The 13334-nt window shown below is 44.6% G+C and overlaps 1 protein-coding gene across 1 annotated transcript in view; it reads left to right on the top strand.

Moving 5' to 3' along the window:
* Nucleotides 1–13334, top strand: part of ATP6V0A4 (ATPase H+ transporting V0 subunit a4) — an 89917-nt gene that overhangs the window by 27716 nt on the left and 48867 nt on the right. Inside the window, exon 10 of the mRNA XM_029599767.1 lies at nt 2076–2288. Within this exon, the coding sequence (XP_029455627.1) occupies nt 2076–2288 (213 nt within the window). The remainder of the gene's footprint in view (nt 1–2075; nt 2289–13334) is intronic.

Here is a 13334-nt window from a genome sequence, read left to right as displayed (position 1 = left end):
AGGTTAACTCTTTCTTCACACAGATTAAGAGGGACAGCAAGCAGTGTGCAAAAGATTGCAAATAACTGGGATCCTGCTCTTGTACCATGCTCTTGACACCTTTGGTGGTCGTGTGTGTCAGATACACATTGTTGTGTTATTACAAAATGAAAGCCATAAACGGCTGATTTTCAGCATCAGCTGAAGGGCGGAATGAAACATGAGATAGATTTGCACTTTTCATAACATCCAGACTAAAATCTTTAGTCGTATGGATGCTGGAGAAAGCTGGGTTGTGACTTCTTTGTGCAGGAGCTTTGGCGAGCTTATGGGTCCCTTCAACAGATAATCAGATATGCTCACACAGAGCATCATCATTTTTATTTGCTGGTTCAATAATTGGTATCCTATTTGCTTTTTTTTTGCCCTCTTTTCTAATAATATTTGTGGCTCAGGACATATTATTTCCTATTTCAATTATTCTATGAATGTGTTTTAATTTAATTCATAAATTAAAAATAAGAGGGGAAACAAATGGTTCTTAGTCTTCACAGCTCACTTTGGTGTTTCTACAATCAGTAGACATGATGGATCCCTGTAAATTCAATCCCCGTAAATTGAGCGATGGTGATTTGAAGCTTTTGCCCAGCATGTTCCTGCAACAAACCTTTCTGCCCAGGCTCAGTATTTTAAAATTGCATCATTTAAAACAACAGTATTTGCAAATTCACATTTAGATTCTTTTTTTTTTCATTAGAATTATAAAATGGTAGTAAAAAAAACCATTGCCTCTATCAATGTGACTAGTTGTTGAGAATGCCAAAGCATGCTAAGATGCCAAGACAATGGATCGGGCTAGAACTTCAGAGCCTGATCCCTCTTCCAGGAATTCCTCTGTCTCTATCCAGCAACAGTTAAAAGCACTTACTAAACAAAAAAAACCCCAAAAAATAGTGCCATGGAGAATATTCAATTACAACCAAAAATGTTCTTATGATTCCATTAAAAAGCATAAGTCATTGACCAGGACATGGTGGCCATTTTGCTTCCATCTTCCTAAGAAGGACACTTAATAACATTGTTGGAATTTGAGTATTATCCTTAGCATTGTGTTTTTAGTGAGCAATTCTAACTGGTGCATGGACCTATGATTGCTTTTGAAGTGTATTGCTAACCACAATTTCTCCTTTGGCTTCATTCCATTTTCTGTTTTTGATCACTTCAATCCTCAATAGTAGCTTCCTGCTGCCTGCCTCAGATTTATAAATAACTTAAGTGTGTTAGTAAGTCATCTGTACCCTCAGCTAGAAATAATTGTTTATAGTAAAAGTGGTCATGCTCTGCAAGACCTGGGAATTCCTGCAAATATAACCATATGTCTAAAAGCTACTTCAAGAGCCTTTTTACCTGTGATAGTTATGATTCAACCCAAGATGGAGGGACTATGATGCCAGTCGGTGAGTTACATACACAATCTCTCTCTTTTGACTTTTGCTTAACTTCTTCATGGCTAGCTCAAGTTGATAATACTACCAAAGAAGTTCATTATAAAACACAGAGGGGGGAGGCTGAAGAACCTGAAGGATAGTCCCAATTATGCTGATGGAAAGTACAAGGTTGCTGTTGAAAACTAAGCATGCTATATGTAACAAAAGCAAACGGTGTGGACTGTAAGTTTTATTTGTGCTTCTTACCTGGATAAGTGTTGTGATCTCTTCATAATTATCATGCTAGTTTTCTACATTTTTCTGAGAAAGTCATGGATTCTTCTACCATTCACAGACTTCCCTCCTAGCATACCTCCTGTAATTAAACCACATTGCTACTTATTGGCAATGTGCAGTAATAGTGTCGAGGTATTTGTGCCAGCCCTGTGTACTTAACTTCCTCAAAATTCGACTGTCTTTCTGCGATATCTAGTTTCAATACATTCTTTCAGAATTCAGTCCTTTGCTTCAGCACCTTGACTAAGCGTCTTGACTTGAACAGTACTGCCCTCTATACCCGCTCTTGACCATGAAAAGTTCTGTTTGTGATTCCTCCCCATGCCCCGCACCTCTTCAGTGCTACCCATACTTTCACACTTTGCTTTGCAGGTAATAACACAAACAGAATCGCACCGCCAGCGGGTGCTGCAAGAGGCATCTCAGAGCCTGTTCAACTGGGGCATCAAAGTGAAGAAAATGAAAGCTGTGTACCACATCTTGAATGCCTGTAACATCGATGTTACCCAACAGTGCGTTATTGCTGAGATCTGGTGTCCGGTGGCCGATACAGACCGCATTAAGAAGGCGCTCCTGCGGGGTATGGTAAGTGCCCAGAGGTGCTGTGATGATGAAGCAATGCAAAACTGGGGCTCAGTTTTGGAACAAAGCCCTGAGATATGTAAATCACGGTGACTGATGAAGTTAGGTAAGGACCCAGGGGAGGGCTTCTCAATCGCAGAAGCTGCTGGCTGATGCTGCCAGCCATGGGCACTGGCTTTTGGAGTGTATAACTTGTGTGGTTGCACAGGGTGCCCGCATGTAGCTGCCGTTGCCCTTTCTACCAAGAACACTTACTGAGCATATATTTATTTATTTTATTCAAAGTAGATTACATTCATGTACTGTAGGTATTTCCCTATCCCAACAGGATTTGTAATCTAAGTTTGTACCTGAGGCAATGGAGAGTGAAGTGACTTGCCTAAGGTCACAGTGGGATTTGAACCCTGGTCTTCCCCAGTTTGTAGCCCACTGCTCTAACCACTAGACGACTACTCCTGCCACAGCTGCCTTCCTTCATGGACAAGGAACAGCTGTTTTGGCTACACCATCTGTTCCCTCGTACCGAGGGGCCGAAAGACAGTTATGGTTGTAACCTCCTTCCCCTGCTGGGCCGAAGAATAATTGCTGCTGTGGCTGCTGCTTTCTGCTCCATCGTGGTCTGTCGGCAGGGGCTGGGGGTTGATGCTTCTAAGAACTTCCTTCTGCTGTGACTTCTCTGTCCTTGCAGTTCAGTTTAAAGATCATCTGTCTGAACCACCCGGGACATAGAAGTGCTGGCAGAAGGAGGTCTTAGAAGTGCCAGGCTCCAATGCTGCTCTCCTGCCTCCAGACCGGGCTGGGCCAAACCGGGTCAGGGTTAGGGAGTAGGGAAAACAAAGCTTAGGATGGGAGAATTTGGGGGGGGGGGGGTTGTTACTGGGACTGAGGAGTGGGTGGGAAAGATGAGATGCTGGACCTGAGGGGAAGGAGAAGAGAGAAAGAGATAGGGGATGTGCGTAGAAGAGAGTTGGTAGGGATGGGAAAGAGGAATTTCTGGAATGGGGAGTGAAGAGATGGGGACTACCATGGCTTGGGGGTTGAAAGAAGTTGGGGTTGCGGGGAAGAGAGAGAGGGGCTGCTGTGGGTGAGGAGGAAGGGGGCTGAGAGACAGGGGTCTGGTGGGGAAAGAGGGGTTGCTGGAGCTGGGGAAGTGGGAAAGAGGATTTGCTGGGGTTGAGAGCAGTAAAGAGAGAGAAGGTTGTTGAGGATAGGAAGAAGGAAGGAAAGCTGTGAGAGGAGAAAGAGAGGGAGCTGATGAGGTGGAGAGATGGAGAAGGGGATGCTCTACCAGAGCTGCTGATGTTAGGTGTGTAAATGGGAAGAGGGAACAGTGGCACAAGACAGAAGGCTCACCTAAGGTATATAATACCCTTCCACCAGCCATGGAGACAGAGGAAGAAGTGAGGAAGACAGGAAGATTAAACAGAAATGGAAAGGAGACCCTGGGAAAGTAGTTAAGAGAACACTGACAAGAGGAAAGCAGGAAAAAGACACGAGGACTATTGTGATTAGAAAAATAAAATGGCCAGACAACAAAGGTAGAAAAAAAGCACTTTAGAGATTGGAATACGTACACCTCTGATGTCTTAGTACTTTGCACAATATAGGAGGAAATGCATTTGTTTATTTTTCCCCCAGTGCTGCACTGCATGCAAAGTCTGGTTTCATGGGGTTTCCATTTGTTTCTGGTTTGTAGTAATGTGTTCTCTGTGTGTGCCTGAGATGAAGGATTCTGCTAGCGTGTAGAGATCTGTAGCAGTCTGGCTTCCTCTATTTTCTCAACAGGAGGTGCACTGATGTTCTAGATCCTGGAGTAATATTTGTAGTTTTCCCTTTTCATAGTTAAAGTTGTTGTTTGAGTCCTGGGAATTAGTACTGTTATGGAATGGAAAATTTGCTATATAGATTCTAAGTGAATTTTTTTGTTGAGTTTTGTTTTATTTCCTGGTATTGGAGGGAGTTTGCTTTGCTTTGACTGAAATGACACCAGAATTTACCTTTTTTTCATTGGGTGAGTTATAAGGGGAAGCCTACTACTTCCACACTGCACCCATTGTTGAAGGAGTTAGATGCAGTGTATGTTTATAGAAATCTAAGCACAAGATTTATATCGGGGTCCTCCTAGGTGCCAATAAGCAGGTGCTTGAGAACCCCCAATATCGAGCAAAATTCTTCACTGTGGCTAGGGAAAAGTAATTTGTATCGCGGTCCATATTCGGAAGCATTTAAACAGATAACTCACATATTATCTGGCTAAATGAATATTTGGGCACTTAGCTGGCTATATATTAGCCTACTACTTTCTTATATTCCAACTAAAATTTAGCTGGAGGATAACTTAGTGGCATTCCAGGGACATTTTGGGGAAGAGTTACATTAGCTGGCTGTTCAATATTATTCAGTTAGCCGGCTGTGGGGGTCATTTATCAAAGTGCTTTATGGCGTTTTCTCTACCTGGGTAACATCAAGCTAGGTTGAGAGAACATTGCACAAATCTCATCTTTGTGTGAGTTTCCTCACTCCGAAGGTCATCAAATCTTCACAAGAGAGCACTGTTCTGTTTGTACGTCTCACTTTGAATGTCAAAGTGGCCCCTAACCCCCACACTAATACCTAAACCTCACTTCAAGTTACTAGGTGGGCTTCCTATAGAGATATAAATACCTACCTAGTCTCTCTCTCTCTTTCTCTCCCTCCAGCAGCTTAAAAATGGTCCCTCCAGTGGTTGCATGTAGGAAATACAATTCTGGCAAATATCGCAAAGTGCAAAAAAGTTATCGCAATTTGTGCTGATATCTATGCGAAGCGCTAAGATAGCACACTTTGTGATAAACTGCCTATTACCATAAAACATGCCCCTTTTCCTATTGCATGCGATATTTAGTGCATTTTGATAAATCCAGGCCTAAGTCTGGTTGGAGCAAAGAACTGTCCTAAAGTTAGCCGGATAAAGTTAGTCAGCTAACTTTTAAGATAGCCGGCTATATTCAGTAGTGCAGCTGAACTATTGAATATACCTTCAAAGTTAGCCGGATAAGTTTATCCTACTAACTTTGCTATCCAGACAATGTCTAAATATGGACCTCACTGAGTTTAGCACCTCTAATAATTTTGAAATTGGGGTTCTGCTCCATTCTGTGATAGACCCAGACTTCATTAGTGTTGTCCAGTCTTCCAGGAATAGGTGTGGGGATCATGATGGCACCAACAGTGCCTAGGGATGGTAACATCCTAAATTTATCACTGGGGGAGCAAGATCGGGTAGGGACCTTATTGGGAAGAGGAGGGGGGAGAAGAGATGCCTGAAGAGGTTGCAGGTGGTGGTAGAAATGAAGCCACTATTTTCCCAGGGGGGTGGGGAGGTAGGGCACCAATTTTAGTTTTCTCACAAGGTGCTGGTTATCCTAAAGCCATCCTTGGTCATGGGTCACAATGCACTGCACCTATTTCAGTTTATGATATTTTACCCTCTGATAAATTATCCTAGATCACCTATAGATATGAATTTATTTCTATGGAACAATCATCTATGAAAGGAAACAACTGATGGTACAGTAGAGTGAAAAAGCAAGATCTTATTGTTGTGAATCTGTTAAGGATCTGCTCCTCCAGGGGGGAGGAGTAGCAATAGGATGTAGATCTACTCCTCCAGAGGGGAGGAGTTAGCAATCTGTTATGGAGCACCCCGCCAGGGAGGCGGAGTTAGCAATCTGTTAGCGATCTGATGCTAGGAGTTAGCAATCTGTTCAGTACTATTCCCCCAAGGGGAGGAGCTAACAATATGTAGTATTCCGTAGGCAGAGTTAATGATCTGTTGTGGGTTGGCTCCCACAGAGTGGCAGTCGGTATGATACTGCTCTAGTAGTGTAAAGAATAAACACTTAATGGAAATTGGTGAATCCTTGGGCCGATGGCGGATGACAGCACCCCCAGGAGGATATCCTGAGAGGGCCCACTGGCTAGGCTGGAGAATGGAGACAGACACAGATAGTTCTTTATTAGACAGGAAGTAGAGCCAACAGAGGTGGCAGTAGTGAGCTGAGGTGCCCGGCAGGGCTGAAGTCCTTCAGATACTGGAACTGTGATCTCTGGGTTGTTGAGCTGTAGAGAGAGACTATAGTTAGTGAGTAAACAGGGTATGCTGGATACATAACCAGTAGTAGATGGTACACTCACAATTGTAGATATCTGTAATGGCTTCTTTATGCAACAGAGTCTTCAGTATATTCAGGAACAGGAGCCGTTGGCAAGTACTGATTCCTATATGCAGTCTGGAATAAGAACTCACAATATCTGTGGATGAGATAGCTTCTGAAATAGAAGAGAGTTTTTGGAGGTTTTTAGGAACATAGGCCCTCGTGGAGCGAGTACCGGTTCCTATCTGTAATCTGTAATAGTAATTCACAAGATATAAGTATGGGATAGCTTCTGAGATAGAAGAGAGTCTGTGAAGGGTTTTAGGAACATGGGCTCTCGTGGAGCGAGTACTGGTTCCTATCTGCAATCTGCAATAGTAATGTACCAGCTATAGGTATGCGATAGCTTCTGAGATAGAAGAGAGTTTTTGAAGGGTTTAGGAACATGGGCCCTCATGGAGCGAGTACCGGTTCCTATCTGTAATAGAACTCACAGTGTTCACGTCTGCGATTGCTTCCAGGCAGTAAGGAATCTTCTAAGCATTCAGGAACATAGGCCCTCGTGGAGCGAGTACCGGATCCCGTCTTAGCAATCTGAAATCAAGAAGAGAGAGCGGGGCCCCTGAGGATCGGGTACCCCTAGGTAAGTTTGTGGAGGCAGAGCAGCAGAGAATGAAGCGGGTTGGAATGATCCCCGCAAGCAATCCCCTTGCTAACTCGATGCGTAGTTGAAATCAAAGACCTTTTAAGTTGGAAGTGGATGACATCACTACGAGGGGACGCCCCCGAGGTTCGCACTCTTGCCGGTACAAACTCTGGAGCGCACGCGTGCGCGCGCACCCTTACATCATCAGGAACATGGCGGATCCGCAGCGTCAGGCCAGCCCGGGGATTCCGGGGAGAAGTGGCAAGGAGAAGCCGCGGCAGCCTCTGTCCGTCAGACCCGAAGGGAGTTGCAACCAAGGTAGAGAGGGTGGAGCGAGGGCGAGAACAGGCACGAACGCAACACTTATGTAGCCTCTATTCTACCAAATAATTTCTTGCAGGAGCTTACTTGGCTGGGGCCATGCTCCTGGGTTCTTTTCCCAACAGGTGGGAAAAGGAAGGAGATCTTCAGCTATCTTCAGCCGCTGTTGAAAAAATTTATCAATTTCACCTGATTGCAGGTGAAAATTCAGAGGAGATACGGTACACATTGGAATAGTGCACTTCGGCACAGAAACAGAGTTCCAATAAGTCACAGATACAGTCACTGGTAAATCTGCACTCTCTGGCAGTAGGTACTAGAGATGTGAATCGTGTGATCGATCGTCTTAACGATCGATTTCGGCTGGGAGGGGGAGGGAATCGGATCGTCATAGTTTGGGTTTTTTAAATATCGTGTAAATCGTGTAAATCGAAAACCGGCACACTAAAACATCCCTAAAACCCACCCCGACCCTTTAAAATAAATCCCCCACCCTCCCGAACCCCCCCCAAAATGCCTTAAATTACCTGGGGTCCAGTGGGGGGGGGGGGGGGAGGGCGGGAAAACCGGCACACTAAAACAACCCTAAAACCCACCCGACCCTTTAAAATAAATCCCTCACCCTCCAGAACCCCCCAAAAATGCCTTAAATTACCTGGGGTCCAGAGGAAGGGTCCCGGGTTGATCTTTTACTCTCGGACCTCCTTGCATTGTAGAAATGGCGCTGGCGCTACCTTTGACCTGTCATATGACAGATCAAAGGTAGCGCCGGCGCCATTTTGTTTTTTTGTCCTCCGACGTCAGGAGCGTAGGAGATCGCTCCCGGACCCCCGCTGGACCCCCAGGGACTTTTGGCCAGCTTGGGGGGGCCTCCTGACTCCCACAAGACTTGCCAAAAGTCCAGCGGGGGTCCGGAATGATCTCCTACCGTGAATTGTTTTTCCGTACGGAAAATGGCGCCGGCCATACGCCGTATGACCGGCGCCATTTTCCGTACGGAAAAAACGATTCGACTGCAGGAGGTTGTTCTGGACCCCCGCTGGACCCCCAGGACCTTTTGGCCAGCTTGGGGGGGCCTCCTGACCCCCCCAAGACTTGCCAAAAGTCCAGCGGGGGTCTGGAGCGATCTCCTACCGCGAATCGTTTTTCCGTACGGAAAACGATTCGACTGCAGGAGGTCGCTGGACTTTTGGCAAGTCTTGTGGGGGTCAGGAGGCCCCCCCAAGCTGGCCAAAAGTCCCTGGGGGTCCAGCGGGGGGTCCGGGAGCAATCTCCTACGCTCCTGACATCAGGGGACAAAAAAAACAAAATGGCGCCGGCGCTACCTTTGACCTGTCATATGACAGGTCAAAGGTAGTGCCGGCGCCATTTCTACAATGCACGGAGGCCCGAGAGTAAAAGATCACACCGGGACCCTTCCTCTGGACCCCAGGTAATTTAAGGCATTTTGGGGGGGTTCGGGAGGGTGGGGGATTTATTTTAAAGGGTCGGGGTGGGTTTTAGGGTTGTTTTAGTGTGCCGGTTTTCCCGCCCTCCCCCTTCCCCCGATTTACGATTTTTTAACGATAAATCGGGGGAATTGTTATTGTATCGCGGCTCTAACGATTTTTGACGATTTAAAATATATCGGACGATATTTTAAATCGTCAAAAAACGATTCACATCCCTAGTAGGTACTTTAAGAAATGGACCAGGTAGGTGAGCAAGATGGCCGCTGTGTGAGGCAGACCGGAGGAACGCTCTCATTCTGATGAAAGTTTCTTGAAGATGCCTGCAAAAAGGAAAGGCAGGGTGTGTCTATACCCCTCCGAAGCCGCCATGCCCTCCACTCAGAAATTGATAACGGCTTGCCGGTCGCTTCCAAGTCAACAGGAGGAGAGCGATACCCCCGCTGAGGTTCCTATCGAGGGAAGTAACCTTAAGCCCTCCTTGCCTTCAGCCACACCAGGCCCCGGGATTGTCTGGCTCCTCTCTCTCGCCTGGGACGCCGAAAGATGACGTCGGACGAGTCGTTCCAGAAGGTGGGGGCCAGAGAGAGGACTTGCCTGAGTCAGGCGGTTCGCAGCAACGCTCGGGGGGACTGAATGGAGAAGGAGATGGGACGAGGTTCCTAACTTCAACACCGGACGGTGGACACGAAGCGATGGCGCGGACTGCTGGAATTGCCGGGACAGCAACGGTGAGAGAGGACACTGCCCAAATGGAGCTGGGTGAGTCCTTTCATATACCAACTAGGCCTGAGGTGGTAACGCTGGAAGCGTTATGGGACCTAATGGTTGGCCTAGGCCAATGCCATAAGCAACAAGGGACAGAGTTAAAACAACTGAAAGAAAAGGTGGAATTGCTGGAGGAAAGGGTGGAGAGGCAACCTGTTGAAATTAAACAGCGTTTTGAGAAACTGGAGTTATCTTTGGTTAAGAACTCTGACTGTGTTGAGAAAATCGTAAAGGATTATAACTATATGAACAGAAGAATAGAACATCTTGAAAATTACAACAGAAGGTTAAACTTACGTATGCTTAATTTTCCTAAAGTTTTGGGACAAGACTTTTTAATGACTTTTAAAAGATATATGTTGCAAGTATTAAAATTTGAAGAACAAAATATTCCAGTAGTTAATAAGTTGAATTTTCTACCTGTATTAATAAATTCTAGGGATAATCAAATACAGCCAGAAGCCTTAGAGAATCTAACGCAATTTTTGGAAAATTCTACTGAGGAAGTTCTCGAACGTGGAACCCTGTTGATAACTCTTTTCAATGAGGCTGATTTAAGCCTGATTATGCAGAGATATTTTAAGAATATCTCAATTAGTTTTCTTTCTCAACAAGTCAGGATTTATCCTGACTTTACACGAGTTACTCAGGAAAGACGTAGAGACTTCCTAAAATTAAAATCCCAAGTAACACAATTAGGTTATAACTTCCAGTTAAGATATCCATGCAAGTGCATGGTCAGATCGAAGGATGAATCTTTCATTTTTTTTATACCAGAACAATTAAAATCCTTTGTTAATGCTAGGAATATAGTTATTCCCTCTGTACATAACAACTAGTCCTGAAGGCATTTAGTTAAATGAGATTTGGACACACAGCTTATACTTGTTTTGCTATTTATATAATTCTCCCAGTGATATTCTTTTGTCTCACCTTATTTTTTCCTTTATTGTGGGGTCACATAGATTAAGATATATATGGGATAATGAAAGATGTGTATGTTATTCTTGAAATTATTTGATTTTTTTATTTGTTAAAACATCAGTATTTGGTTAAATGATATAATACTATGTGTAAACCAATTTTTTCTGGAATTAAGATTGTATTACTTAAATTTGTTGAAAATTAATAAAGATAAAATAAAAAAAAAAAAAAAAAAAAGAAATGGACCATCTTTGGGCACTTCTCTGAATGGTACCTGCAAGCTGGATTCAGACTCATTCCCAGTACGAAAATTGGAAACTCCTTCTGATACAATTTCACATAAATCTCAGCTGACAGATTCTTTCAACAGCAAGTAGATTTCCCAATCTGGCAGTACTCAAGCTGACTCCGATCAGAAATCCTCTTCAGAACACTTAGGTAATCCCCTGTGGAGTTTGAGGAGTGTGGGTCAAACTCTCCTCTTCCTTTGGATCACATCTTGGTCCCTTTAACTCTTAAAATGCTCCTTGGGCCTGAAGAAAATCTCCCAACTCTTAAGGCCTTTTGTCTCAGCCACCCTCTCAGGATAGGAGGCTGAAGGGGCAGTACTTGAGCTAAAGTGGGCTGATGAATTAGGTTAAGCACACGCTCCCTGAATAACGCCTGCCACTGGGGAAGGTTGGGAGTCTTCCTACTATCTCTGACATCATATCTGGGGTCTGAGAAGACTCTGATGTGACTAGTAAGGGACACTTTGGCGACATCCTTCCACATATATAAATTATAAGATCACATACTGTTTAAACAGAAGGTAAGCGCCAGAACTGCCTTTGTGGAGGGATCATGTCCTGCTCAAGGTTCCTCACGGTCTCAGGCCCTTTGAAAGCAGAGCTATGTGCAGTCATTTTTAGTCTCTTCTAACTTTCTTTTTCTTATTTAATGGATTTTTCTTTTTGGGCGGGGAAAGGGGGATTGTGTAATTCTTGTATTGTGGGAATTAATTTTTTTTTTCTGTTCTTTGCCAACTTAATATCCAACTCATATTTTTAAAATGATTGTCTGTTCTATGGTAGTCCTCCTGTTTATTAGGTCCTATGGGTACCAGTGCCATCTCCAGGGGAGGGCAAAAAAGGGTGATTGCCCAGGACGCGAAGGGGGTGGGGAAGGACCATGCCACACCCTTTTGAGTCATCCCGTAAGTCTGTGAGCACGAAAGCTTGATAGGGAAAGGGGAGTGGGGGAGGTCCCAAAAGCAACCTTCTCCTAGAGCACCATTTTGTCCAGCGACTGTCCTGATGGGCTGATGAGCTTTTATGTGCATTGATCTTTTCTTGCTGACACACTTCTCCACCCGTGTTATTAGTAATAGTAATGAGTACTCTATGAGAGAGTGATTTTTGATTAGTTGTTACAACTACCCATCACCAGTGATGAAGCAAATGCATAAGTATGTAAGTATTGCATTAATGAGTATATGCTATCTCACAGGCCGATACAGTAAACGGCGTGGGAGAGCGGACGAGCGCCCGCTCTCCCAGCGCGTGCACCGGCCACTCTCCTGTGCGCGCTATTCAGAAAAATAATTAATTCAAATTAGGGCCCGCTGTAAAAAAGAGGCGCTAGGGACACTAGCGCGTTCCTAGTGCCTCTTTTTGGACAGGAGCGGAGGCTGTCACCGGGTTTGACAGCCGACGTTCAATTTTGCCGGTGTCAGTTCTCAAACCCGCTGAAAGCCACGGGTTCGGAAACCGGACACCGGCAAAATTGAGCTTCCGGTTTTCAACCCTCGAGCCGATTTTACTTTTTTTTTTTTTTTATTATTTTAAACTTTTGGGACCCCGACTTAATATCAACATGATTTTTGCTGCTTTTCTGTGCACTTTCCCGGTGCCGAGAGAAATTAACGCCTACCTTTGGGTAGGCGCTAATTTCTGAAAGTAAAATGTGCGGCTTGGCTGCACATTTTACTTTCTGTATCGCGCGGGAATAACTAATAGGGCCATCAACATGCATTTGCATGTTGCGAGCGCTATTAGTTTCAGGGGGGTTGGATGCGCGTTTTCGACGCGCTATTGCCCCTTACTGAATAAGGGGTAAAGCTAGCGTGTCAAAAACACGCGTCCAAACGTCGGAGCGCACTGTACTGTATCGGCCTGAATCATGGATATATTTTGGTTTACTTCATACTTAACACAAATTAGTTATTTTGGGCTGGGGACATCAGATAAGCAGAGTTTTGTGAAGTTGGCTCACAGATTCTGAAGTGAGTGCGCTGGGTCAGATTGCTTTGAGTGCTGGTTGCTTCGATCTTGGCAACAGCAGAGAAAGCAATACTATATTTATTTTATTCATTCTTTATTATTCTAACATCTTTGCAAAATATACTTGTCAGTGGGAAATCTAGACTCCTCCACTTGATAGGGAGGAAAATGTTAGCACTGCTAATGATTTTGCCACTTTGCCAAAAATCCGGCAACGTGAATTCTACCTGTGTCCAGGTGTACATGCTGCCAAAGTCCTGTGCTAGAAATGGAAAGCCAATAGATATTAGGATCATCAGCAAAACATCTCTGCGGAGGGGAATCCAACACCGTAGACGTTCAAGGAAATTGTGGGAATAATGCTGGGGAGAGGTGATCAAAGAAAAGAAACGGCGATCGTCTGGGGAGAGAAGGCATAATAATTTGTAAAGAGTTCAGAAGGTTTTGTGGCGGCCCATGAAGCTGAAACTAGAATTGGTCACTGGGTATCACATCAAGGGGGCAATTTTTTTTTCAGAAAGCCTACGTCTACAAAGTACCCATTT

This window comes from Rhinatrema bivittatum, chromosome 4, assembly GCF_901001135.1.
Source record: "Rhinatrema bivittatum chromosome 4, aRhiBiv1.1, whole genome shotgun sequence".
NCBI classification, from domain to species: Eukaryota; Metazoa; Chordata; class Amphibia; order Gymnophiona; family Rhinatrematidae; genus Rhinatrema; species Rhinatrema bivittatum.
The sequence above is the reverse complement of the archived record's forward strand: the minus strand, read 5'-3'. Positions and strand labels throughout refer to the sequence as shown.